The 21,905-nt window shown below is 41.1% G+C and overlaps 1 protein-coding gene across 1 annotated transcript in view; it reads left to right on the top strand.

The window, feature by feature from the left end:
- LOC109063916 overlaps positions 1 to 21,905 on the top strand; it is an 89,009-nt gene that overhangs the window by 12,351 nt on the left and 54,753 nt on the right. Inside the window, 34 exon segments of the mRNA XM_042769340.1 lie at positions 29 to 2,572; positions 2,739 to 2,873; positions 3,061 to 3,213; positions 3,594 to 3,787; positions 3,882 to 3,975; positions 4,061 to 4,143; positions 4,244 to 4,367; positions 4,518 to 4,663; positions 4,987 to 5,137; positions 5,467 to 6,062; positions 6,356 to 6,523; positions 7,032 to 7,182; positions 8,585 to 8,743; positions 8,830 to 8,997; positions 9,114 to 9,215; positions 9,316 to 9,519; positions 9,945 to 10,152; positions 10,257 to 10,369; positions 10,696 to 10,901; positions 10,973 to 11,080; positions 11,891 to 12,170; positions 12,312 to 12,641; positions 12,778 to 13,107; positions 13,447 to 13,776; positions 13,869 to 14,213; positions 14,353 to 14,531; positions 14,672 to 14,987; positions 15,105 to 15,269; positions 15,388 to 15,735; positions 15,851 to 15,987; positions 16,208 to 16,346; positions 16,475 to 16,648; positions 16,727 to 16,801; positions 16,910 to 21,703. Coding sequence (XP_042625274.1) covers positions 29 to 2,572; positions 2,739 to 2,873; positions 3,061 to 3,213; positions 3,594 to 3,787; positions 3,882 to 3,975; positions 4,061 to 4,143; positions 4,244 to 4,367; positions 4,518 to 4,663; positions 4,987 to 5,137; positions 5,467 to 6,062; positions 6,356 to 6,523; positions 7,032 to 7,182; positions 8,585 to 8,743; positions 8,830 to 8,997; positions 9,114 to 9,215; positions 9,316 to 9,519; positions 9,945 to 10,152; positions 10,257 to 10,369; positions 10,696 to 10,901; positions 10,973 to 11,080; positions 11,891 to 12,170; positions 12,312 to 12,641; positions 12,778 to 13,107; positions 13,447 to 13,776; positions 13,869 to 14,213; positions 14,353 to 14,531; positions 14,672 to 14,987; positions 15,105 to 15,269; positions 15,388 to 15,735; positions 15,851 to 15,987; positions 16,208 to 16,346; positions 16,475 to 16,648; positions 16,727 to 16,801; positions 16,910 to 21,703 — 13,749 coding nt within the window.

Here is a 21,905-nt window from a genome sequence, read left to right as displayed (position 1 = left end):
GTTTTGAAATTTTGCAAAATCTCAACAGGAAGCCATAGGGATGCTCAGCTCTTTGGGGGCTTGCAGAGACAGAAGCCCTGTTAGAGACCAGCCCCCTTCCAAGAACTTTGTACAGTATCATGAGACAGAGGAAGCGTCCCAAACCCAAAAACCCTCCTTCCAGCCTATCTCTCCATCAGGAGCCCCTGGCCAACCAGAACCTCAGCCTGCAGTCAGGGCCAAAGTCCCAAAATATTCTCAAATACCCTCAGAGGTATCTTCTCAAGCTGTAGACCTCAAGATCCAGCCTTGTGGTCAGACTGTGCCTATGATTGTTGTACAAGACTATGAAGAGGAGAAAAGTAGTCCACAACCACAAATGCACCCCTCTGTGCAAGTGAAAGACTCTCAGTCCTTTGAAGTTAAGTCACAGAATGTTGTCCATGCTGAAACAAAAATGTACATAGAGCATCATGTAGAAAGCCAGGTATCTTTACCACAACCTGTGACACAACAACAGACAGAAACCCAGTGGCAGGTGCAAGGTCCAGTAGCTAGCCAACCCTCACAGAACCTACAACAAGCAGAATCACAAGTACATAATGAACAACAAATAGCAACACAGCCATATGTGCACATACAGCAACAAGAGAAGACTCAGCTTGCAAAACAGCAGAATGTTCAACCACAAGTACCAATCCAGTCACAGCCTCAGGGCCAACTAGAAACACAAACACAGCAAGTTCCAAAGCAGCAGAGGAAAGTAAAGAAGTCCCAGGCACATCTGCAGAACAGACCTTGGCTTCAACAGAGGAGTCAATTGGAAAATGTTACCCAAAAACCAGCCCCACAGCTGGTGCCACAATCCCAGTTAGGGCCTGAGGACAAATGTCAATTAAATTCTCAAACACCACTACAGCATATAGTGGCTGTTAGCTCACCTGAGGCCCAGGGACCTGCTCAAAGCGCAACACAGTCAAAAAGCATTGTTGAGAGTGATGAGAAAGACCTGAAGCCAGCTCAGCCTCTTGTAGTAACACAAAAACTACCTCAGACTGTGCCAGCAGTTCCAGCACAATCAGTGACTCAAAAACAAACACAACAGCCAGTGACTGTTCCAATTCATCAACAAATATTAAACCAACCTCAGCCCTTTTTATCAACTCAAGCTCAAGCACAACAACCACAAGCTACTGCACCCATTAAGCAACAAATGCAACCTCAGATCGTGACACCACAGCAACCTCAAGTGATGATCCAGAAACAGGCACAATCTCAATCCATGACACCCATGCAACCACAGGTTATGGCCCAGTGGCAGCCACAACAGACTATTGCTCAACCTCAACCTGCCGTACCACAACCACAAATATTTTCAGTGGCCCAAACAATGCCACAAGGCACTTCCAGACCGGCCCAACAGTACCCAGCATCTCACTTTCAACCACAAATAATGATGCAGGGACAACAGTCACCCCATGGTGTAGCGCAAGCTCAGTCCCAGCAACCCACAATGCACAATCCGACTATAATTTCACCTCAGCCCAAAGGTGCATCCACCATACAACCCAGAATCATCTCTATGCCACAACCCCAGATGCCACTTCAATCTCAAACCCAAACTCAGGTCAAGGCACAGGGAAGTGCACCACTTATTTTTCAACCTCAGGGGCAACCCCAGTGGTATCAACCAGGAGACGTCACCCAAACATACCCCAATGTCCAAGGACCAATATCTGTTGCTGACCAAATGCAGCATCTCGCCCATTTCCAAACTCACCCCCAACCTCCAAGTATCCCTCCAGCTCAGCCTCAGCAGTGGTCACCAATAAGACCAGGCATAGAGAACCAGACCTACCCCACTGTCCAAGTTCCAGGTCAGGTAGTCCAACCTCAATCTCAAATGTCAGTTTACCCTAAAATCCAGCCGCAATCACAGCCTCAGCAGTGGCCCTCTGCTATACCTGAATCACCTTGCGGTCAGTCACAGATAAGACCCCAAGGTCCAGCTCAGCATGTGGTTACCTCACATCATTGGAGGCCTGTCAGTCCAGTATACCCCGGGGCTGAAACCCAAGGCCCCAAGGGACCACTTCCTCAGTCCCAATATCAAGCCCTACCAAGGCCACCAAGCACTCAACGGCAGTGGGGTCCAGTCCGGCCAGAACATCAGTTTCAAGTCTCTTCCCAGACTATGTTACATGGTGTTTTCCAGCCAGAAGCTCCATGGAATCATCCTCCTGCGCAAGCTCCCATAAGACCTCAGAGTCCACAACAGCCTCAGCAAAGACAGCAAAAGTGGAGTTCATCAAGGATAGAGGCCCCATCTGAAACCCTTATCCAAAGCCAAGCACCCCAGGCAGAGCTTCAGTCCCAAGATCAGATACCCCAACAGCAGTCAGCTCCTCTGGTTAAGCAGTTAGCACTTGCCCAGGCTCCACCTCAAGCCTACACTGAGGCTTATATTAAGGCACAGGCCTTGGTTAGAAATAGATTTGAGGAAGCCAAGCACTGTCTTCAAGAGCACATTATAGAAGCTATCAGTGTATTCAAGGACAAGCGAATGACGGACGAACAGGCATCAGTTAAGGAGGTTTGTCCATTTTAGACATGAGTTAGATTGCTTGTTTTCCTCTAGTGTTTGGAAGGGCTAAAAATAAAAACAATATGATGAAACTATATTGTTGTGCCTGTATCTTTTATAAGAGATGTTGGTTAATCTCCCCAAGTATCTGTGTTGGGTGTTTTTTTTTTTTTAGGAGACGCTTCGTACTCTGGACTCTGAACTTCTTGAAGAGTTCTTGAGGGCTGTGGAAGGGATGGAAGCTTTCTGCACCCCATCTGAACTTAGAGACATGGAGTTTTTCACACAATCTGTTAGAACACAGTGGAAGGTCTGTATAGTAATATTAGTGCTTGTTTGTCTATATCTGCAGTGTGACTTTAATATTATTAACCATTTTTATTTTAGATACTAACTGAAATGCTCTTCACTGTATTAAACTGATTGTATGTGAAGTTACAAACATTAAGAGGTTTGTGTGCTTGCTGTTGTGTTTTTTATTTTATTAATATTTTTAGGCTGTTCGAGTGCAAATATCAGAATTTTTGAAGCAACTCAGATTTGAGTTAACCCGCCTGCATTTTAACCATGTGGTGGAGACCTGTGAGATAAACTTTAAGAGGGAAAAACTCAACCTTAGGCCTGTATCAATATCAGAATCAAAAGAAGAGGTAAAGTTACAGCTACCCTGACCACGGAGCATGAACAGTCATATGGACAAATGGGTGTGGGGATGAAGTTCTCTTAGCTACATTTTATTTCCTCCTTTGTTTATTAAATTAAATATTTGCTTTTGGTGTCAATTAATCCCTAAAGTTCTAGTTCTTGTCTTTCCTCTTAACCGCATTACTAATCACTCGCTTGAAACATGGCACAACTTTAAACTTAACTTAAAAATAATGAAAAATAAAACAACAGTTGAAAGTAAATTAATGAAGGTAGCATTAAATAGTGACAATAAATAAAATGATAAATGATAAGATACGAGTAAAAATAACAAAAAATATGCTTATCTGTAAGTTACATTTTTTCCCTCTCTCTCTTCCTGCAGGCTTGTTTGTCTGCAGAGGGCAGCCTGGCAGAGGCAGGACAGCAGCTAGAAGCTCTGAAGGAGTTGTGTGATACTCTAAGCCCTGAGGACGCACACAGGCTCGCACAAGCCCAACTCAGAGAATGTGAGAGACAGCTTGCTGCCATCCAGCAGCAGTTCGGCGGAGACAGAGACACATCACCTCCAGACACTGGGTAACAGAAAGAGAAAGAACCTTTCTCATATCAGTAATTTTAGTCTGATGAAACAATTTTAGCGTAAATTTATTCACTTTTCAATGCCTAATAGTTTACAAAGAGAGCAAACAAAAGAGCAACTCACTCAGAAAGCTCCAACAGTCCCACCACCACCTGAGAAGCCCAAACAGGTTATTGTTTTAGAGGTACAACTATATGATTGTTTTATAGAACTTATGTTTTAAATGTTGTATAATTTTTTGTAAAAATCCTTGGTACATTTTGTTTTAGGCTGTTACACCGGTTAGCCCCCAGCCACCGAGAACTGTGGAGAAGAGAGAGATAGTGAAACAAATGAGTACAGAAGAGGATAGGTATGGATACAAAAAGAGAATATCTATGTGTTTCTGTATATGACTGCATGTGGTATTGTTTCAGAATCTTATGGTTATGCCATTTTCTCGAACTGCTTAGGTACCGCAGCTCCAGATTTGCATTACAGGCTCAGCTAAACAGAAATGAGCAATGCATGCTTGGAGATCATACCTCAGAATCAGTCACTCCCACAGACCTGCAGAAACGACTGAGAGAATTAAAGGTAATGCACAGTGTTTTGTTTAAAAGTTGGTCATTTGAGATTATTATGTATTTTCAAATGACAATTACTATAAAAATCAGGCAATAGAAACTAACATAACTGCCAGGTAAATAATTACATTTTACCCCTCTCTTTTTTTGTCTGTGTTTGTCTCTGTGGGACGAGACTGAGTCCCTGTGGAAGGAGTATGAAGCGCTGTCTATGCAGTGTGTTCAGTACAACGAACGAGGTGTTGAGCAGGACCGCATGGAGCTCACTGTCCGGTGGAGAGAGCAGAGGTCACAGTTACAGGGCAGGTACATTGTATGTGTGTGCATTCTGAAAACATCCCTGTCTTATGAACATGTCACCTGTAAGATATGTGTTCATACATGACATAACACTGATTTTTCAGAGCAGCATAAGCTTTAATGTGTGTTTAAAACTAGTGAGCTAAAATGAATATTCAGATAAAATCATATTACAGCTTCTTGTGTTCACTTTCACTCAGTACCACCCAAAGAATCATATGATCTGCTCAAATCAAAGAGTTCTTGAGAAGATACCCTGTAGCCATAATGTAAGTGTGTGTGTGTGTGTGTGTCTTGTGTTTGTTAAATAAATCAATGCATTCTGTCAGGGTGGATTCACTGGGAGCAGCACTTGAGCTCATGGACTCTATTAAGTTGAAGATCTCTGAGATTGCTGAAAGGCTGGACAATTTCATCAAAGAGCCCAAAGACATTAAGGGATATACACTAGCTAACCCTGCCATTCTGAGAGATGTGAAGGTGAGAGACATATATTAAAGCTATTGTTGTTAATATTTTTACATTATTCATAATATATTAACTTATACACAATAAAATATATAATATAATAATATAAAGCTATTGTTTTTAATATTTTATTATTGTTCATAATAATAATTACTAATTTTTGTTATTACTTGCAATTAATTTGAATCATCTATCAGTACTTTGTGCAGTTACTATTTAAATATAGTACAAGAATGTTTCATGTAAAGTATTTAGTAGTAATTTCACTATATGTTAAACTTAGCTCTCTGCCTCCATCCCATTTTTTTATCTAAATCTACCCTCTTCCCTCTTATTTTCAGGACTTAGATGAAAGTATCCAGTCAGAGATGGATCGTCTGTCTCAATTCGACTCTGAGCCCAGTCATCTAGACCTGCGGGACCGATCACCTCTGACCCAGGTGGTTCTGAACCACAGATCTAGCCTGGACCGGCTCAGGCAACAGGTGCGCAAGAGTGACGCCGCTGCTCGTGCGCTCGACCGCTTTCTCATGTCCCTTCGCACTGTGGAGCTCGATGTCTCTTCTGTGCAAAGCGCCCCCAGCAATGATGCTGTGATCCTGCAGGACAGCAGGTCCAAGCTGGCCCTTATCAGAAAAGGAGTCAGTAGCCTCAAGGATAAGGCTCCACAGCTGGACCAGCTCTTAGGTGGAGCACAGCTCAAAGTGACCCAGGATGGGAGACCTGTTTCCTGTTTGGACATGGTGGGGGTACTGGTCCACAGGGTGGAAGAGGCAGACGATCGAGTGATGATTCGACAGAATGAGCTCCAGAAGGAACAGCAGAACCAGAGCCTCGGCCTGAGGAGGAAGACTATGCAGGCTGAGTTGAGGAAGGTGCAGGTGGCAGCAGAAAAACAGGGTTTAAAGGATCCCACCATGCCAGCTGTGCAACACCGGTATGGATCTTTCTTCCCTAGATGCTGTAGTCTTGTAATTGTATTTATTTGGGCTCAGTAAATATTGTTTTTGGAATTAATTGAGATTAAGTTGAACTAATCAGCATATGATACAATTAGTTCATAGAATGTCCAAGATTGTTTTTTTCTATACAACAAAAGTTGACTTAAAGTAACTTGCACTATCAAGTTCCAAAATAGGAATAAATGTACCATAAAATTACAATATAAAATAGTATATCTCTGTGTGTTCTACTTCATTCTTCTGGTACTGGGCATACAACTATGTTTAGGATGCAAGCGCTGTGCGATCTCGAATCGCAACTGAACTCTCTTCGCCCTGAATACCAAAGCATCAAGAAGGCTCTGCCTGAAGTCTCTCCACAGAAAGAGCACCCTGATCCAGCAAATGAAGAACTTGAATTCCTTTGGGAAGAGACTGAAAGAGCTGTATCTGACAGGTGATTTCTATACCTAAGTTGAGATTTACTCTAAACTAAAAAGTGCAATTCACCCATTTTTCCTAGGGTTAGGGTTAGTTCACCCAAAAAATTTAAAATCTGTCATTTACTCACCATCAAGTTGTTCCAAAACTGTAGTAATTTATTTTTTTCTGCTGAACACAAAAGTAGATATTTTCAAGAATGGGGGTAACCAAACAGTTGCTGGTCTCCATTGACTTCCTTAGTACGGAAAAAAAATCTATGGAAGTCGATGGGGACTAGAAACTGTTTGGTTACCCATATTCAGAAGAAAGAAATTCATACAGGTTTGGAACAACTTAAGGTGAGTAAATGAAGACAGAATTAAAATTTTGGGGTGAAGTATTCCTGTAATTGACAGAAACCCAGAGTTTTACTCTATGTGTGTGTGTGTGTGTGTGTGTGTGTGTGTGTGTGTGTGTGTGTGTGTGTGTGTGTGTGTGTGTGTGTGTGTGTGTGTGTGTGTGTGTGTGTGTGTGTTTGACAGACAAGAGCAGTGCACTGTTCTTACAGAACTGCTGAAGAAATTTCAGAGCTGCCGCAGTTACCTGGGCAATACTCTCCAGAGGGCGGAACAAACAATCAATGAGCAAGCTTCATACATGGGCAAAGACAACCTACAAAGACTCCTTGCAAAAGTATGTCAACCTCAGACTAATCACAATGCAAACTAATGTTATAATTGCCTGGTTTCTTTCACAGAAAAGTACTTTTATACTGGATATGCACCACCAGGGGTCAGATATTACAATTCAGATGCAGATGTACAGTAGAGCTCAGTGTGAAGCATTCTTATTTTAAGTTCATCCTATAATTTAAAGGGATAGTTCACCCAAAAATGAAAATTCTGTCATTAGTTACTCACCATCATGTAGTTCCAAGCCCGTAAGACCTTCATGTTCATCTTCAGAACACAAATTAAGATAAGATGAGATAAGAGCTTTCTGACCCTGCATGGACAGCAACACAACTACCACGTTTTATAAAGCTACGAGAACACTTTTGTGCACAAAGAAAACAAACAAGTCCACATTGAAAGCCCAGAAAGGTAGTAAGGACATTGATTAAACAGTCCATGTGACATCAGTGGTTCAACCTTAGTTATATGAAGCGACGAGAATACTTTTTGTGTGCAAAGAAACCAAAATAATGACTTTATTCAACAATTTCTTCTATTCCCTGTCAGTTTTTGGCGCACTTTCACAACAGTACCATGACGCATGTGTGTGCATTCCTCTGCTTGCAAACAAGGTGCAGCACATCTGGGTTCTATGTCAGAACGCTGGCTCCTGCGTCAGCAGCACCACATGCATGCATGGCACTGTCGTGAAAGCGTGTCGAAGACTGACAGGGAAGCAAAGAAACTGTTGAATAGAGTCATTATTTTGGTTTCTTTGCACACAAAAAGTATTCTCGTAGCTTCGTATAACTAAGGTTGAACCACTGATGTCACATGGACTGTTTTATCAATGTCCTTACTACCTTTCCGGACCTTGAATGTGGCAGTACCCTTGCTGTCTATGAAGGGCCAGGAAGCTCTGGGATTTTCATCAAAAATATTTTAATTTGTGTTCTGAAGATGAACGAAGGTCTTACAGGTTTGGAACGACATGAAGGTGAGTAATTAATGATAGAATTAACATTTTTGGGTGAACTATCCATTTAATTTTAAATCAGCACTAATCACAATTTGCTTCATCTGCATGTACAGAAAGGGCTTCACTTTTTTTAGTATCAAAGATCCAATTTGATCTGACAAATCAGTGCCATTATTTCAATTTTAATTCATTTTAATTTTCAGATTAATTTTATTATTTGTTCAGATCTTTCATGGCCTGCAGTGCATTTATTTATAAAACTTATGCTCATGTTCAAAGGCAGGCTTAAAAAAGTCTGGTTATGTGTACCGAGTAAGAGTAGCTTAGATCTTTAACCATCAGACTACCACCACCAGTGTCATTTAATTTTTTCTATTTTATCTCATACTGTTTCTATTTCAGTGTTTCTATTTCTAGTAATGTTTCTGTCTGTATATTGTAGGTCGTTGCTATAAAGGACGATCTAAATAGCCTTGGACCCAAGATGGAGGAGTTCAGATCTGTGTGCAGACAGTTGCAGTCCCAGCTGAAGAAAATTCCTGATTGCTCGGAAACTCCATTTGAGATGGAGGCAGATGCTTTGGTGGACTCGTGGCTGGATGTGAGGATATGAATAACATCTGTTCATATGCATCACATTTTGTCCAGCCATTTTAGATTCGTGGTAAATCTGTGTCTCTATGGCAGGTGTCAGAGAAGACAGATAGTTACATGGATAACCTGCGTGGGGGTCTGGAGTTGTGGGAGAAACAGCTGGTTCTGGGTGGAGAGGTGGACAGTTGGACTTCTACTAAACTCATTATCTTTTCAGAGTCTCACCCTTTCAGCAGTGAGACGGAGGTTGTCAGCATGAGGGTATGTCTTCAAAAACTACTTCATCTGTCTTAAAAGGATTTAAAATATTCACAGGCATGATCTAAAAGGCACAAAATGTCATTTTGATTCCATGGGGTCTTTTGTGTGTTTACTAGAATGAGATTCAATGTCAGGAGGACAAACTTGAACACTTCCATAGGAAGTTACTAGAGATCAAGGAGCTGCTTCAGAGCAAAGAATCTCCTCTTGAGTTACAGGTGAATGTGCATCTTACTTTTTCTCTTTATTAAATTATTGGACTTTCCTGATTCCTTATTATTCATACCATTAAATGTACACATACACTGTATTCCTTAGGTAATGGAAACAAACCTGAGGAAAAAAATGGAGCAGGTGAAGGAACTCTTCTCCGATTGCACTGAAGTGTTCCAGGAGCTCCTTACAGTTAAAGCTCATCTGATAGAAAAGATTGACACCTATCAATCATCTGTGAACAATATATGCTCCTCAGTAGACATGATCAGTTCAGAGGATCGCACAGAGCTGGATGCACATTTACAGGTATGATTAACAGACATGCAGACATTCAACTACCTCTTCTGTCAGTTTAAATAAAGAACTGCTCTCTGAGATTTTTGACACTTTAATCAGACTGAATAAGCTCTTTGCACTACAATCATTATATCTGCACTTTGTTTACTTCACTGGTTTGCACTCTGTCTGCCATGTGCCCTGTGCTGCATTACTTATCTTTCTTTTTACATGACCTATTTGTTTAGTTGTACTTTATATTTTATCTGTATTTAATGTTCTACTGTTAGTGTTATCTGTATGCACCAAGGGCCTGAGAGTAACACAATTTCAATTCTCTGTGTGTATGTACTGTACATGTGGAAGAATTGACAATAAAGCAGACTTGACTTGACTTGACATGCATAAACACACTGTTTTGGTATATAATATTATATTTTTTTTTCTGTTTGTAGGACTTGTGTGAGCAGCTTTTGGACCAGGAGGGGCAGGCTGAATCTTTGATGAAGGAAATCAATCTCATGTCCAGCATTACTGGATCAGAGGCCTTGGAGGAGCTGACCAATCATACTAAGCGCCTCAAAGACTGCATTGTGGAAACACGGGAGCTGATTCGTCAGAAGAAGGAACAATGGGAGAAAAGCTTCCTTCAGACTATGAAAGGTTTGAGAAACTGCATTCTACATTGTGTCATTGCTACAATTAAACAATGTGAAAGTGGAAAAAGTGATTTGAGTTTTGTCCATTGTCCTATTGGTTCTCTGCAGAAGAGTTTGAGTCATTTGAGGAATGGTTGCAGGATGAGCAGCTCGCTGTGAATGAGTGCTTTGAGAACCCTGAGAGGAAGCAGGATGTAGAAACATCCATGCAGAGACTGACAGTGAGTAACAGTGAAGTCGCAACACTATGATTATGGGTAACACTTTAGAATAAGGTTCCATTAGTTAATGTTAGTTAACTACTTTAGTTAACATGAACGAAGCAAGAACAATCCTTCTACATCATTTATAAACATTAGTTAATGTCAGTTTCAACATTTACTATCTGTTGTACAATACTATCTGTTGTACAATACACTGATTACAGGGACAGCAGTCCAATGTCAAGAGTCACCAGGTGATAGAAGCCTTAGTCAAAAGCATAATTACAAAACAGGAAGGGTTCAAATTTAGTTCAGCAGTACTGAACGGTTTGTGATTTCTTCAGAGTTTCCTGGCCTCTAAAGAAGGAGAACAGCGTCTGGCTCAGTTGAAGGAGAGGTTTGAGCGAGGTGGACAGGCAAAGCTCCCTACTGAGGCTCAAGCTTTGCTCTCCACATGGCATCAAGAACAGGAAGGAGAACTGGCCACACTCAGGGCTCACTGCCAGGGACGCCATAAACAGTTAGATGACATCCTCCACAACCTCAACAGGTACATGGAAGTTCTCATCATTGCTATTGGTTGTTACTGTTGTTTCAGTTCATTCATGTCTTTGCATTTAGTCTGCAAGAGGAACATAACCATTTGAAGGACTGGCTGCAGCAGAGAGAGCAAGTGCCAGAACAGAGAGAAAAACTGAGGCAAATCCAAGAGGATTTTCTTAAAGAAAGGTCACTCACTATTCAAAATGTTAATTTTGTATTTTTGTTTATAACTTTATTTATAAACTTAGTTCAAATTAAACTATAATAAAATAATATAACAACACATTTGCATGTCAATTAATGTCCACGTGCCAAGAAGGTAAATAAAATATTTTATTTTATAATTTGTGGTAATAATATTAATACAATTGTTTTTATTTTTTATTATTATTAGAAAAAATATAGATAAATATATTACTTTAGTAGCTACAATTATATTGTACAACAAAAATAAATATTTAATTACAATAATTTTATTTTACAGTTTACGGTACAATACTAATATTTATGTCAGATGTTAAAATCTCAAGTTTTTAATTTGGTGGAAAACTGCAAGGAGAACTTTAAGTTTTTGTTCTTAGGTGACCACATGGTTTTTCAAAAATTAAGTCTTGTTACAAATCTGGTAAAATGCTAAAATCTTCTGTCCACAAAATGTTTGAAATTGTCTAAAATCAAGTGATCCTGAAGGATGTTGCATTCCCAAATGCACACTATAAATGAACCAAAACTGCTGCACATGCAGAGATGGAGTTCATGTGGGGCAGCTTTTACTGCAAAACCAGCCGCTTCAAGATGCTGAAAACACTGCATCATGAGCTGCTTGCATGTAACTGAACACAGTGCCGGACTTCATCATTGACTAAACTGCAACCTTTTGCAGTTTGATAATCGCACTAAGCCATATCGTGACTTAAATTTTATTTTGATTAATTGTGCAGTCTTTTTATTTTATATAAAACCTACATTACTCTTACTTTCACCCTTAATCCACAGCGGTCGTGTGGAGGCATTCAATGGCCTGTTATCTGCTGTAAGGATGCGTGGCCTTAGGGGAGACCCTCTTCTTAGAGACACCGAGACCCTGATAGACAGGTATCACAGCCTTGGGATTCTTTTTGAGAATCAGGTCCAAATCCTCAAGACCCTTGATGGTCAAATTGAAACATTCCAAACCAATGCAGAACAGATCAGAGCCTGGATCAGAAATTTGAAGCAAGAACTTGAGTACTTGGGGACAGACACACCAACGCAGGAAAAACACATAAATACTCAGGTGGGCCCCCTAACCCTAATTGTTCGAATTTTTTAGCTGTAGTTTGGGGGAACAACTGGTCAAACATCTTACACTGAAAGGAATGATGAGTATCCTCAATGTATTTAGAATAAAATTGTTTTTTTTTTCTCTCTGTTTTAAGCTGTTCTTAATCTAAGTCCTGAGGGTGAGGCTAAACTCGTGGCTTTGAAAGAAGAGTGTGATGCTTTATGTTCTTATGAGATTTTGGAGGACACCAGAAGACAGGAGCTCATTCACACCCATGGAAACATTGAAGATGAGTGGAAAAGAGTTCTGGATATGGCTCAACAACTAAAACATCAGGCAGAACGCCAAGACACTCTCAATATGGAACTAGAAGATTTAAAGGACCAGGAAGAGAGTATTCAGTCATGGGTGAGAGAACAACTGCAAATGCTGCAATCTTTGGGGAAGGACCTTCAGCCACATGAAAAACTTAACAAAGTACAGGTAAAGACAGAGGAAAACATTTTGCTTTATTAAAATATTTTCATTGATCTTGCATGATTCTAACCCAGGTAAAACTAAGTAAAGGTTTCTAGTAGTGCACATACTGTGTTGGGAGTAATGTCTGCATATCCTCTAGGCTGTTATAGACCTTGGCGATGAAGCCGATTCCAGATTGGCCAGTTTACAGAGACAAGGACAACATTTATGTTCTTATAAAGAGCTTGAGAATGAGAGGAGGAGCCACATTCATCAAACCCAGAGTGCAGTAGAGGAGGAGTGGAGGAAAGTGCTACAACTTGCCCAGGAGCTCAAGAACCAGGTCAAACATGAGGAATCTCTCTACAGAGAGTTACAAACTTTCTGTGATCAGGGAGAGGACACTCAATCCTGGATTAGACATCTCAGAGAGACCCTGGATTCCCTTCATGTGGCATCTTCCATTCAAGAGAGGCTTAATGGAGTTGAGGTAATAGAGAGGAAAATTTAACCATTAAATGGTGTTTGTATGTGAGAGGTTTGGTAAGGGACAGTAAGTGAGTGAGTAAGCCTAATTTATGATAAAATGTAATATTTAAAATAGAGCAACTGCTCAGGGCATACATTGGATTACATCAGACGACTAAAGAATTGTAGCCAACACATCTGAAGCATTGTGTAAGGCTACACAAATTTGTTTTTTACAGGTCTTGTTGCTTATTTGTGAAAAAGCTTTGATGGCTTACACGATTGCATGAAAAATAAAAGCATGGTAAAAAAAAAAAATTATGTTCTAGATGAATATCTTGTTTGTTTTTTGTTTTTAAAGGCATTACTAGCTCATAGATCTGAGGGGGACTATAAACTTTCTGACTTAAAGATGAAGGGAGAGAATCTATGTTCCTGTGAAGATCTAGAGGAGGACAAACGTCAGACAATCCAACACACATTACAAAATGTACAGCAAGAGTGGATGGGAGTTTTGATGCAGGCTCAGGAACTGAAGAACCAATCAGACCTTGAGGATTCTCTTTCTAAGGACCTTCAGGATCTTCAAGAAGTGGAGGAGAACACTCAGTCTTGGCTCAAACAGCAGCATCTGAAGACTGAATTGCTAGGTCAAGAGACTCAGTTACAAGAGAGAATGCATGGAGCTCATGTAAGAGACAAAGAGTGATATTCAACCTTCACCAAATATGTACTTAAAGAAAACAGTCTGGCTTACTTGCTGACATTGTTTGTTTCCTACAGGCCATCCTGAACTCAGAATCAGAAGGGGATTACAAACTAGCCAACCTGAGGAGGAAAGCAGAGGATTTGTGTTCTCGAGAAGGCCTGGAGGAGAAAAGAAAACAGGAAATCCAGCTGAACCTAAGATCCATTGAAGAAGAATGGAAGAATGTCCTGGCAAGTGCTCAAGAACTAAAGAACCAGGCTGAGCTCCAGGATTCTCTTGCAAGGGAGCTTCAGAATGTCTATACCCAGGAGGCGAGCACCTGGACCTGGGTGAAGAACCAGAAAGATGGCCTGGACTCATTGGGGAAAAGCACTCATGGTACACAGGAGCAGATTGAGGAGAGACTAAGTAAAGCACAAGTAAGTAGTACAATATAGAGAAACAGAAGAAGAAATTAAATGTCTGTAGTAAAACACTTATTAAAAGTATTTAAACTGCATTGCACATGATCAACAAAAATGTGACAGTCAAGAACAAGCATTCCTCTCTGTCTTTCAGGCAATTCTGAGTCTGCACTCTGAGGGCAACTCTAAGATTACAGCCCTGAAATGGACAATAGATCATCTTTTTAACCGTCAAGATCTTGATGAAGATGCAAGACATCCTCTTATTAAGAAGATGAAAAATCTAGAGGAGGAGTGGAAGACAACACTGCAGCAAGCACAGGAGCTGCATAGGTTTGATATGATAACACTGTATGTAAAAATTGATTGCACAAAACACTGCTAGATTATAAAAAATGAATTGCAAATAATCATATTTATAAATATATTTCAAACCCATGTACTCATATCATATATTACTCCTCATTCTGCAGTCTGCTGAAAAGTGTAAGGGAACGTCTGGTGTCCTGTCAGTGTCAGAAGGACCAGCTTCAGTCTCGTCTGGAGCAGGTGAAACAGCAGACTGCTGCACTGCCGCGGCACTTCCCCTGGCCTGGTTTAGGGGATCGAAGGCAAACATTGGAGCAAGCCAAGAGTCTGCTAGATCGTACCAGAGCCCTAACCCCATCTCTGTCTGCTGTCCGAGCACTTGGGAGGGAGATGAGCCAGCTGACCCATGATTCCAGCTGGATTGATCCATCCTGGGCCACCATAGAGGAGTGCATACCTGAGTTAATCAAAGATCTTACGGTAAGGCTGAAGAGGTGTGCTGTGCTAAATATTTCTGAATAATCATGACCAATAGATAATAGAAACGTGTATGACATTCTTCTTCTCTTCATTCTTTTTTTATGTGTGTTTGAGTAGGAACTTTGTGTAAATCTCAAAGAGGAAATCCGGAGAGAGAGAGTTTGTGCTCAGTTAGTTGAGCAGCACACTGTAGCACAGGATTGGCTGAGAGAGCAAGTCAAAGGTTTCGGTGCTCTGCCCACTGAACGTCATGGGTTACAAAGCTCTGTCAACACTCTTAAGGTCTGTTTTTATATATATAGATTTAGATTTAGATTTAGATTTAGATTTAATAGATTTTTCAGTTCTTTGGCAAACCTGTTAATAAATAAAATTATATTTTTTTATTATAATTTTGTAGGCTCTTCTTCAGACCATAGACAGGGAGAAGAGGGAAATGAAAGATCTGGTTGCTGTTAAAGATTCCCTGATGGATCTTTGCACTCCAGGAGGTTGTGATGCCCTGACCTTAGAGGTCAGTCATCTTCATGACCTCTGTGTGGCTTCTGAGAAAGAGATAAGGGAACGGTTATCTGTGTGTGAGGCCAGATTGAGTGATATTGACCTCAAGCTTGCTGGCAGGGCACAGATTCTCAGAGAGCAAGCAGAGAGTCTCCTGAATGAGCTGTGTGCTCAGGATCACTCTTTAGGATTTCTGGTGGGTAGCCAGAATGTCAGCCAGCTACAGGAGAACTGGCATAGCTTCAAGGTATTGTGGGAGAATATTAATTAATCCAGGTTCAGCTGGTTAGTTATGAAACTTTGGAGAAAGTCAATAAATCCAAACCTGACTATTTTTTTTATTATTATTATATTTTTCATAGACATTTGAGAGAGACCTTGAGTCTTTAGAGTGCAGAGTTCGTGACCTTGGCCAGGCCCTCCGAATAGTCCCACCGGAAGAGGAGCCCCCTAGTGATGTCCTTTCTATTGTGGACACAGTTACACAACAATATTGCAGGTACATACAGAATGTCAAATGAAATAAATTATCAAGCTGTTCAAAGCAAAAATGTGTGTAATAATGAATTTGTATCTGTTTGAATCTCAATCCTGTTTATTTAATTGTACAATTGATAGCATGTTTGCCCATTGTAGTAACATGTTGTATTATGTTACAGTGTAATATCTATTTATCAGAAGTGCATTTTGGAGAATCATCATTAATGTTTTTTCCTCAGTCTGCGGTTGAAACTGTCGGAAATGCAGAATGACTGTGCAGACAGCACTGTGCAGTGTGTGAGACAGGCCTTACAAAACATACAGGCATGGAACCAGACACATGCAAATCCTTCCTGCAGCTCAGCCACATCCATGCAGGTGTGTTTGTCTTAATTTGCATACAGTATGTGAGTACACAACAAAACATTGCACCTGCACTATACTGGTCCATTTGAACGAGTAAGGGTTCTCTTACCGTTTAAACATGCAACATTTTTACTCCTTAGGCTGCAATTGAAGAAGGTGTGAGATTGTGTAAAGGCCTGCAGGTGGTGCTGTCCCATAAAGAACTGCTGAGGGGATGTCTGGGCCCTGACTTGGCTGACAAACTTGAAAGAGACAGAGCGAAAGCATTAAACGAAGCAGACACTCACATGAATGACCTTAAACAGGAGCTCAAGGTGAGTATTGCTCAATTCTGTGGGATGATGCTTCACATGAAATGTGTAGTGGATTAAACAGATGTGTCTGCGTTTCAGAATCTGGAGGAGAAGGTGAAGCAGGAAGCTCAGAGGTTGTCACTGGAAGCTCAAAGCATTCAGCTGGATTCACAGGTGCAATTTCACAAACTTACATATTCATATACAAACATATTTCCAGACTTTTGTTGTATCTGGCTATTATGTGCAGTACTATGTATATATGATAAATATAATTTGTAGGTTTCTGCTGTGACACCTTCAACAAAGGACCCTGAACATTCGGAATTTGTTTCTTCTTCATCGTTTATCACGGAGAGCTTTGAGATGACAGATGACAGTGAACAAGCTAAGGTACAGCCATCTGAATACCTTGACAGCAAGATCCCTCTATGTGTAATCTCAGAAACTTCGACTGAAACAGAAATTCATGCTCCAAGAAAATCACTACCAATATTAAAGACTGACACTGAACAGACTGAAGTCAAAACAACTGTACCGTTAACCACAGAGATGCTACCTGAACCAACAGCAAGAGTATATGAATCTGCGGTTTCTACAAGCAGCCATGGTGCAAATGAAACTAAAAGTGAGAATTTTGTTTCTGTTGCTTTGGAAACAAAGTCTGATAATGATGAGATTGCAAATGAAAAGATGCCAGTTTCCTCATCTGCAGCTGTCTACAGCTATGAAACCACAGTGCAAGACACAGACTTGGAATTACACAGCACTGAGAGTCTTAGCACAGAAGGACAAGAAAGCCAGTTGTCTATTGTAGTTGTGAGTTCAGTTACTGGTAGAGTAGAAGTGGAGAACTCTGAAGCAGTGACTGCAGAGCCAGAGAAAGAGGAAGAGGACTCATATATTTCACATTCTCAAGGGGAACCTTGTGGAGAAGGTGAAGCACAAACCAAAAAGGTTGCTGCGTTCATTTTAAATTTGGATACAGTGGGCACAGATAGTGCAGAGACATATTCCCACACATCCACAGATGATGCTACGGTGAAAGCAGCCTCTACTAGTTCTATTTTAAATGAGAAGACACTGGGCAAGCAAGAGCATGAAACAATGGCCCCTCTAGAAGCTGGAATTTCTGAAGTAGCCATAGAACCAATTAGCATACAGTCTTCTCTTTATGAGCCAAGTATGGTGAATGTTTTAGAAATTAGTTCAGCAATAGAACCAGAGCAGTCACAGCTCAATGAAACAGACACTAACGGACAAGTGCAGACAACAGGAGGTCCACCTGCTGAAGAACACAGTAGTGGAGATGATGCTGCCAGAGGTATTGGAACCTTTACTTGGAACAATGGATCAAATGCTGCAATTGCTGAAAGAGAGAGGAACTGGACTACAAATAATGGTCTGCATGTAATCCAATGCGGATCTATTATTCTAGACTTCCCTGAGGGTGTGGAGATGCAGAGACGTCATGCTTGTGAAGCTACTCTTTCCAGGGAACCCTCTGAGGCACAGGTTCAGGGATCAGAAAGAATGGAGATGGAATATGAGGCAAAATCTGATAAAACAGAAACAGGGGTTCTAGCCAGCACAAACAGACCTTTAGAAGCATCAGCATCTGAACCGGCTGATACAAACCTAAACCTACTGACAAGGGAAGTTGGAGTCATGCATGTCGATGTAGAAGAAGAGACAAAAACGACCCCATCAGATGATAAAACACAATTAATTAAAACTAATCCTAAACTTAAACCTCCAATCAAGCAACAAAATGAGGTAGAAACTGAGGTCCAAACAAACAAAATGCATGTCTCAACAAGAGTAGAGGAAAAGCCTGAAGGTGAAGAAGCCATTGGTGTCGTTTTGGGAAAAGAGACAAAGACCCAATCAAGTGGTAAAGCACAATCCAAAGAAATTGAACCAAAACTAACACCTCCAGTCAAGTTCCCAATTGACTGGGACACTGAGGCACAACCCAAAATAATTAATGTCTCACTAACACAGGAAGAGAAACCTGAAGTTGTTATTGCAGATGTTATTGTAGAAGAAGAGATAAACAAGACCCCATCAGGTGAAAAAGCACAATTAATGGAATCTGAACCTAAAATGATGCCGCCAGTCAGGCAAAGAAATGATAGTAAAACTGACGCCCAGTCAAACAATGTAGACGTCTTAACACAAAAGGAGAAAGCTGAAGGTGAAGAGGCCATTGATATCATTGTAGAAGAGGAGACAAAGACAACATCATCAGATGATAAAGGACAATCTGTAGAGGCTGAACCTGAACTGACACTTTCAATCATGCAGAGGAGTGACCACAAAACTGATGTCCAGTCAGAAAAGGTGGATGTATCATCAGAGGAGAAAACTGAATGTGAAGAAGCCTTGTATGTCATTAAGGAATGGAATGACTGGGACACTGAGGGTCAATCTGAAAGTATTAATGTCTCACTGACACCAGAGGAAAAACATGAAGTTGGAGACACTGCAGATGTCATTGTAGAAGAAGAGACAAACAAGGCCCCATCAGATGAAAAAGCACATTCCATAGAAGCTGAACCTAAACCAACACCACCAGCCAGGCAAAGAAATGAAAAGAAGATTGCTGTCCAATCAAACAAGGTGAATATTTCAACAACATCAGAGAAGAAACCTGAAGGTGCAGAGGCTACCAGTGTCATTGTAGAAGACGAGATAAAGACTCTATTAGATGATAAAGCACAATGCCTAGAAGGGGAACCTATACTGACACCACCAGCCAGGGAACAAAATAAGGGGGAAACTGATGTCCAATCAAACAAGGTAAAAATGTCAACAACATCAGAGAAGGAACCTGTGGACACCATGCATATCCCTGAAGAGGAAGTGACAAAAAAGACATTGGTTAATAAAAGGCAATTCATAGAAGCTGAGCCTAAACCAACCCTACCAGTCAGAAGACAAAATGATGGTGAAACTGAGGTCCAGTTAGACAAGGTGGATGTCACACCAACACCTCCCACCAGACGACATAAATGTGATAGGTTATTTTTAAATATTGAATCACAGATAGAGGGAGAAGTTCTTCCCACCCCACCAAGCAGAAGACGTAGAGAGAAAATGGGACGTGAGAGGTTTTCACTTGATTTAGAGTCCCAACCCACACCACCAGCTAGACGACGTAAAGAAAAAGAAGATAGTAGATTATCGCTTGATCTGGAGACCCAGCCCACACCACCGGCAAGACGACGTAAAGAAAAAGAAGATAGTAGATTATCGCTTGATCTGGAGACCCAACCCACACCACCAGCTAGACGACATAAAGAAAAAGAAGATAGTAGATTATCGCTCGATCTGGAGACCCAACCCACACCACCAGCAAGACGACGTAAAGAAAAAGAAGATAGAAGATTATCGCTCGATCTGGAGACCCAACCCACACCACCAGCTAGACGACATAAAGAAAAAGAAGATAGTAGATTATCGCTCGATCTGGAGACCCAACCCACACCACCAGCAAGACGACGTAAAGAAAAAGAAGATATTAGATTATCGCTCGATCTGGAGACCCAACCCACACCACCAGCAAGACGACGTAAAGAAAAAGAAGATAGAAGATTATCGCTCGATCTGGAGACCCAACCCACACCACCAGCTAGACGACATAAAGAAAAAGAAGATATTAGATTATCGCTCGATCTGGAGACCCAACCCACACCACCAGCAAGACGACGTAAAGAAAAAGAAGATAGAAGATTATCGCTCGATCTGGAGACCCAACCCACACCACCAGCTAGACGACATAAAGAAAAAGAAGATAGTATATTATCGCTCGATCTGGAGACCCAACCCACACCACCAGCAAGACGACGTAAAGAAAAAGAAGATAGTAGATTATCGCTCGATCTGGAGACCCAGCCCACACCACCAGCAAGACGACGTAAAGAAAAAGAAGATAGAAGATTATCGCTCGATCTGGAGACCCAGCCCACACCACCAGCAAGACGACGTAAAGAAAAAGAAGATAGAAGATTATCGCTCGATCTGGAGACCCAACCCACACCACCGGCAAGACGACGTAAAGAAAAAGAAGATAGTAGATTATCGCTCGATCTGGAGACCCAACCCACACCACCGGCAAGACGACGTGAAGAAAAAGAAGATAGTAGATTATCGCTCGATCTGGAGACCCAACCCACACCACCGGCAAGACGACGTAAAGAAAAAGAAGATAGAAGATTATCGCTCGATCTGGAGACCCAGCCCACACCACCGGCAAGACGACGTAAAGAAAAAGAAGATAGTAGATTATCGCTCGATCTAGAGACCCAACCCACACCACCGGCAAGACGACGTAAAGAAAAAGGTGAAGATCAAGGATTATCAGTTGATCTGGCGCCTCAACCAACTCCACCATCAAGAAGATGCAAGGATAAGCCAGAGAATGACACATTATTTTACAGTGCTGAAATAGGAAAAAGTGATAATGAGCAAACTGTTGAACATAAAGACAAGGAGGAGCACACTGTTAAACCAACTTCACCTGTCAGACGCAAAATTAGTCAGGTTGAAAGTGATGTGGCAGTTTGCAAAAACCAAGAAGAGAAAGGGACCTTTGTGAAACCCACACTGCCAACAAGAAGGAAAGATAGCAAAGTTGAAAAAGAAATCGTCACAGCTGCTTCTAATATAAAAGAAGATATGAGCCTATATAACCCAACTCCACCTCTGAGGCAAAAAGACAGCCAAGTGGAAACTGAGATGGTTTCAACCACTCCTGAATGTCTACCTGCCCTACCAACTCCACCAACCAGTCAAAAGAAAGATCAAATAGAAGCTGAAAGAGCTCCATTAGCGCCAGAAGAGCCACAGGTCATACCAACTCCAACAACCAGCGACAAAGAAACTTCAGACAATGAAAATATTTCTAAGTTTGTAAGACTGGAAGTGAAAGCTGATGTTGAAGCAATAACTAAACAGGAAGATAAAAATGAGTATGATACAAAGTCATTGGTTGGTCAGGAGCAGCAAGAGGAGGGGCAGGACCCAGAATCAATAAGTGTAATAAATCAAACAGAGAACATCAGTGAAATGCAGGTAACTTTAATGTGCATGATTTCACCAAAAGGAACAAATCTGCATGTTATCTGCATGCTGGACTGTAATGGAAGTCATCAACTGAGGATGTCTCGATATTTGATTTGTAGGGTGAAATTAATTCCCTTTTTTTCCAACAGTCCAATTGTCTAAATGAGCAAGCAGAGCTACAGCATTAGGTTTTAACTGTGAAACCTTGTTA

Source organism: Cyprinus carpio, chromosome A13 (assembly GCF_018340385.1).
Source record: "Cyprinus carpio isolate SPL01 chromosome A13, ASM1834038v1, whole genome shotgun sequence".
Lineage (NCBI taxonomy): Eukaryota > Metazoa > Chordata > Actinopteri > Cypriniformes > Cyprinidae > Cyprinus > Cyprinus carpio.
This window is presented reverse-complemented; position numbering and strand designations above follow the sequence as displayed.